Below are 6,268 nucleotides of genomic sequence, written 5' to 3'. Positions count from 1 at the left end.
GCCCAACATTTTAAAGAAAAGAAAACGTTTCAGTTTAAAAAAGATGACAATCCCGTACAGCTTCCAACTCACATCGAGCTGTCTGCTTTCAATGGTGGGCTTTGAAAGGCTGTGAAATGTCGAAAGCAGCCTCGCTGCCTTTTTGAACCACCGACAGTATGTACTCGAGGATGATCCCAATAAAATGTGATGTCTATCTTAATGTATTATTATTTTATAAGATAAAAATTTATCTTGTGTGCACAGTAGAATATTCCCAAGGTCATCAACTCAAATCTGTCCATGCATATTTTTGATAAAAATATCAAAAATATTGTGCATACAAGATAAATCAACCCAAGGAATACATAAACGATATAAAAGAAAATAATATGGGAAAAATAAAGAATATGCTAGCTATTTGTCCATGCATATTCTTGATTCATAATGTGGAAGGAACAACGTAAAGACATTGGCTTTTAATGATCATTCAAAATCTTCACCACCTCTCTATAGATGGAGGGGTGGGTTGATAGATGCTACCATATATGAGCAGTACCTCCATCCACTTAGCACATGAGACGTATGATGAGTGATCGTGATCACTCATTTATACATTATGATTGAATATGCGATCATAATTAATGTTTAATCGTGTAGAATGATCATTTCAAAATCCTCATACAAGCCCATCATTCGAGAGAGATGAATCATTAATCTACAAGCTCATCATTCGAATCGAATAAACGTGAAACTGCATACATGCATACATACATACATACATGTGTGTGTGTGTATATATATATATATATATATATATATATATATGTATGTATGTATATATAATTATACTTGTGTCACTCACACAAGCCCATCGTTCGAATCGAACTAGTCACGTGCACTATTAGCTGTCTATGGATCCATTATTGGAATGATAGAGATCGTTGGTCCCGTATCACAATTCCACCGCGAAGCGAGAACGGACGGCAGGAGTGAACAATTTATCTTAATTCTAAATATATTTTAAGTAGTTCTGGAAGACTACTTAAAACTACTGGAAGACTACTTCTATGGCGGAGCCACATGCTTATGGTCTGGTGGTCTAATTTTTTTTAATAAAAATTATATGTAAATTTTGTATAATTTTGGAATAATATGATATTAGCTTGGTTAGATAGATTTAAAATATTAAAAAGTTCTAATGTTTAAAATTCTAACTCGAACAGAACCATATTTCTTGTTCCATCACTAACTACAGTGAAAGTAAAAACATAAAAATTCTACATTAAATTGATTTGAAAAATCTATTTTCTGAAATTCAAAAGATTACCTGTCTAGTGTCGATTTTCACCTTTTTTTTTTGCGAATGTCTTGTTAAACAAAATAATCATTTATTTTTTATTCAAAAATATTTCATTCGGCACAAAAACTTCATTATAATCTCACGAATCAATTTTATGATATCAATATTTTATTTGGATCATTCGTATCAAAATATTATTTTTTTATGTTAAAAATATTATTTTTTATTTTAAACGTAGATAAAATTTATTCATCACAGATAAAAATATATAAAACTAACTCATGTAGAATACCTACTCTGCATTCAGACAACTTTACGTGATCAAAACAAACAATCATTTTTTGCATGCTCATTAAATAATCTTTTTTTATTTATCATTTATTTTTCACTTCAAATAATATCATAATATATAAAAGTAGAAAGATGCAAATAATCTCATCATCGAATTTCTCGATAATAAGAATACAATGTGATATCAATATTTGTAGTCTCTCACTTATTTTAAAACAATTTTTTTTAAAAAAATTAAAATAAAAAGACTTGCTTTTAAATCTGACAGCATGTCTTCAGTTTCTGTGGTACCAAAATTTTTTCTGCAGTTTTTTATCTAACAAAAAAATTTTTTGGGCACACATATGTATTTTAAAGGATTAGATTTTGAGTGTTACATATTTTAGATTGATACAAAAAGTAAAAATTCAAGCATAAAATTGAAATAACTATATTAATATCAATACTTGACACATTTATTTGTGTGATCAAATATCATATATTAATATCAGAGCTGAAAGATTTCATATTAAAATATCATATATTAATATCACAATGTTTTTATATTTTATAACTATTGTTATACGAAAAAGACACTAATCATTATATCAGTACTTATTATACATATTTGAGTACTCAAAAATTATATATTATTATCAGATTTGAAATTTTTTTTATATTATAATATCATATATTAGTACCATATTTTTAATATTTTGTCCTGATTTTGATCTGAAAAATATTATTAATACTAATATTCATTATACATGTTCGAATACTCAAAAATCATATATTAGTTTTAGATTTGAAAATTGTGTACTTAAATATAATATATTAATACTTTATTTTTAATATTTTGTAAACAAATTGAGGCCAAAAAATACAAAAACATTTTTCTTGTGAAGTATGGACTAAACTATTTTTTAATATTACTGAACATAAATACATCTATATGTTTGAGATTTAAAGATACTTTGTTCTTGAAATAACTTATAAAATATAAAAATATATAATATAAAATGTGCAAAATAAAATTTGTCCTATCGCAAACTGTTTATTGAAAAGTCCAAATCTCAACATGCAATGGCAATTACCGAAAGTCCAAAACCCACCCTCTTTCCAATCCCCACAGCAGTTTCCAGCTCTTCCCCACTGACGTTTCCTCTCAATTATTTCTCAAATTCAATCGCTTCTCATTCTGATTTTCCATCGAATCTGTTCTTCCATACATCAAGATTTAGCAATCATATGATTCTTTTTTGTTTTTGATTTCATTTCAATAAAAAATAAGCCGTTAATCAGCTGATTGTTTTTAAGAAAAATGGCCATGGCAATGGCGAGAAGGCCAGTAAATCCATCTCGACGCGTATCTGAAAATGGGGCACCTCCATTTGCGTCTTCGCTTCGGTCAAGATCTCGTTCTCACCCATGTTTACTGTTAGCTCTTATTCTGGTACCATGATCTTGTTTTCTCTTTCACCAATGATTTGATTTTTTCTGTTTGTTTTGATATTTATAAGATGTTATTGATGAAAATGAAAATTCTGAGTATGAGCTGTAAATCTTGGTAGGGACATGTATAAATTCTGATTGTGGATTTTAATCTGCAAATTTCAGGGAGGATTCCTTCTAATAGGTTATTTCTATGGCGATCAAGGTTCGATGATTTTTATTATTATTATTTTTTACAATTTTTGGGATGATTTTTACATGAGATGTTGTTTATGGATCGAATTTTGGATTGAGTTTATTAACGAATTTTCTGTATTTGTTCTTTCATATAATGGAACTAATTCATGCAGGGCCATCAAACGAACTGCTTCAGATTGAAAGAACAAGAGTTGACAATATTATTTTTGCAACAGTGTTTACTCGATAAATGATACGTTTATATAAATTTAACGATAATCGGAAACTCTAGTTTATGCTGCAAAAACTGTGTCGGTTTACTATGAATGAACTTAGACATCTACCTTACCGGCTTCCGATTATGTGATTGCCTTATATTTTCCTTATTCTAGGGTGGGAACTTACGACGAGAGCTTTGAACTTCAATCATTATCATATTTTTACTAATCTTTCGAGTTCTTGTTTTAGTTTTAAGTTGTAACATTTGCTATCATATTGGGAACCCCACCGCATCCATCCTCTAGTGGTTCTCAACGAGAAATTGATTCTATGATTTAACTGATGATTAATGGTTTTTCCTGATAGGTACTTCTGGAGTCCATAGAATCCTCACTCGGGTTGAAGGTAATCATAGTTGTTTGTTGGCTACATTTTTTCCTATACTTTCCCTGATTAAGCTCATAATCTCAGAACCAAGACTCTATCTTCTTTTGTGCAGCATTATCCTGATTCAGATATTCAGTATTCTTAACATTTGTCTTCCTTTGAACCCTCAGTCAGTTTGAATTGGCATGGGCATCAACTGTGCTAATTTTTTTTTTTTTAAATTTGACCAACCAATGCATTTCCTACTGCTTTCATTATTAATCTCGATTCTCAACTGCTTAGTAAAATATCATTCATCCATCATTTGCCCTTGAGATAACTATGAAAATAACATGCCTGCCACTCTGCTGTTGGTCAGTCGCAAACATTTGTATCTGTTGGCCAAGTGCCTGTATTAATGGGACATACTGATAGATTAGAAACTGTTGGTGGATATCCTGGCATGTTATTGAAGGTTATTTGATTATGTTTCTTATGCAGGTGATTTCTCATGTACTTTAGAAGTTCCACGCACAATTCCAATTTTGAAAACAGCATATGGAGACGGCATGCACAGGGTGTTGCATGTTGGCCCCGACAGTTGTTCTGTGGTTTCAAGATTGTTAAGAGAGAAAGATACTGAAGCTTGGGGAATGGAACCGTATGATATAGAGGATGCTGACCGTACTTGCAAGAGTTTGGTGCACAAAGGCTTTGTGCGTGTGGCTGACATCAAGTTCCCTCTTCCCTACAGGGAAAAATCATTCTCTCTGGTTATTGTCTCGGATGCATTGGATTACTTGTCTCCAAAGTATCTCAACAAGACTCTACCTGAATTAGCAAGGTTAGCAGCAGATGGCCTAGTCATTTTCACAGGTAAGAGAAATTATGCTGCTTCTTTACAAGACACTGATTTATTCCCTCGTATTTTAGAGCTTCTTGTCCGCAGCACCGCGGCAGTGCTTTCCGGACAGTGATGATATGAAATTCATTAACTTATGGTAGACATGAATCTTGAAAGAGAGAGATATGCACATTGGAATATTAGTTGGGGATAATAAGGACACGAGATCTAGAACTTGTCGATCCAATTTAATGTCAACTTTCAATTGCTAGCATAGTATAAAGGTATCTTATTTATTTAATGATGATTTCGCATAAAGAAGAGGCTGAAGTAATGCTAATTCAACGGATTTCTTTCCTTTACAGTACAGTCCCACATCTGTTCACGAGTTCAAAAGAAGTTTGAGGCTATAGAAAGATAATATCATTGAGATGTTGCACATCTAACCAAGCCTGGCAAACCTCCTAGGCTTCAACTTAATTCACTTCTGTTCTCGATCATAGAATGCACACGACCTGTACTTTCATGCTAAATCTTTTCAAGAATTTTATTTCATAGGCATCATTTACATTTTTATGTTTTTGCTTAGTTGAGATTTAGATATTATCATTTAACTGCCAGTCTTCTTTTATTACAACTTTATAGGATATCCTCATCACCGGAAAGCGAAAGTTGCTGATCAAGCCAAATATGGGCGATCAGTAAGTGTAGTATCTTGCACCATATTGATCTCTTTCCTGATCTTTTTTTCTGCAAGAGGTCCTATCACTGGATTATATTTGCAATCAGAGTATTTTATGAGTTAGGCAGTTAGCAGAGAGGAAAACAAGGTCAAAAGCATTTTATTTTTGTAATGTGGTCTGATGTATTATAGAAGAAGAAAAAGTCTATAATAAATTTTGAAGCACCCCTCATTTTTGGTACTTGGGGCAAGAGCTTATCTATTCGTTCTCTTTTGAACTAAGAACTTGGATAATATTCCTTGACATTTTTTCTTAAATAAAATCCAAGGTCCATGCATTGTCTTTGACTGGTATATTCACGAGTTTCTGATACAAACACATCACAAAATCAGAAGCCTTCTCTTCCATGTAGGCTAAATTGAGGAGCTCGACTTGGTGGATTCGATATTTTGTTCAGACAAGCTTAAAGGAGAATGCAGCTATCGTCAAGAAGTTTGAACAAGCTGCCGCAAAGAGATCTTATACTCCTAACTGTCAAATTTTCCATCTTATTTCGTACAGTTAACATTCGAAGCAATCAAGTCGAAAATCTTCCAATGATTCTTGGACTATCTAGCTGATGATATGATTCGATAAGAAGAATTTGAAGCTAAAAGCTGTTTCAAGAAGGAGAAGAAGGAAAGATTTCAGGAAGATTACCTTATCACTGGGTGCCCATATTCATATTCTTTGATCCGAACATAGAGTTATTGCACAATAATTTCCCTCCCCTTGATTTTGTTCAGTGGAGTTCTATTTCAGTATCCGGTTTGAATATTGCTCTTCTCACTAGGATGGACGCAAATTTTAATTTGTTGGGGATGGTATACTTTTTTGGTAGAAATTTATACCAGAAAATTTTAATTCTTCTACTGACAATTGGTCCCCTTAATTGTGAAACTCGATGGATTTTCTTGCAGAATCAATGGATGGTTA

At 32.1% G+C, this 6,268-nt stretch overlaps 1 protein-coding gene across 1 annotated transcript; it reads left to right on the top strand.

Annotated features, from left to right (window-relative positions):
• Window positions 1–2,632: 2,632 nt before the first annotated feature.
• On the top strand, window positions 2,633–6,020 carry LOC140821201 (probable pectin methylesterase CGR2). Its single transcript, XM_073181619.1, has 6 exons — window positions 2,633–3,005; window positions 3,170–3,209; window positions 3,767–3,805; window positions 4,268–4,642; window positions 5,256–5,311; window positions 5,706–6,020. The coding sequence occupies exons 1-6, from the start codon at window positions 2,874–2,876 to the stop codon at window positions 5,856–5,858; spliced, it is 795 nt and encodes a 264-aa protein (XP_073037720.1). The 5' UTR covers window positions 2,633–2,873; the 3' UTR covers window positions 5,859–6,020.
• Window positions 6,021–6,268: the final 248 nt, after the last annotated feature.

This window comes from Primulina eburnea, unplaced genomic scaffold, assembly GCF_022965805.1.
Source record: "Primulina eburnea isolate SZY01 unplaced genomic scaffold, ASM2296580v1 ctg454_ERROPOS1575413, whole genome shotgun sequence".
In the NCBI taxonomy this organism is placed as follows: Eukaryota; Viridiplantae; Streptophyta; class Magnoliopsida; order Lamiales; family Gesneriaceae; genus Primulina; species Primulina eburnea.
Note: the sequence above shows the minus strand (reverse complement) of the source record. Positions and strands in the feature narration are given on the sequence as shown.

What these genes read in the sequence shown, in the direction of transcription:
- LOC140821201 (XM_073181619.1), top strand. Translation starts at nt 2,874, where the DNA reads ATGGCCATGGCAATGGCGAGAAGGCCAGTAAATCCATCTCGACGCGTA. An exon ending in TGGCCTAGTCATTTTCACAG is followed by an intron (nt 4,643 to 5,255) that starts GTAAGAGAAATT and finishes ACAACTTTATAG; the next exon opens with GATATCCTCATCACCGGAAA. An exon ending in AAGCCAAATATGGGCGATCA is followed by an intron (nt 5,312 to 5,705) that starts GTAAGTGTAGTA and finishes TCTTCCATGTAG; the next exon opens with GCTAAATTGAGGAGCTCGAC.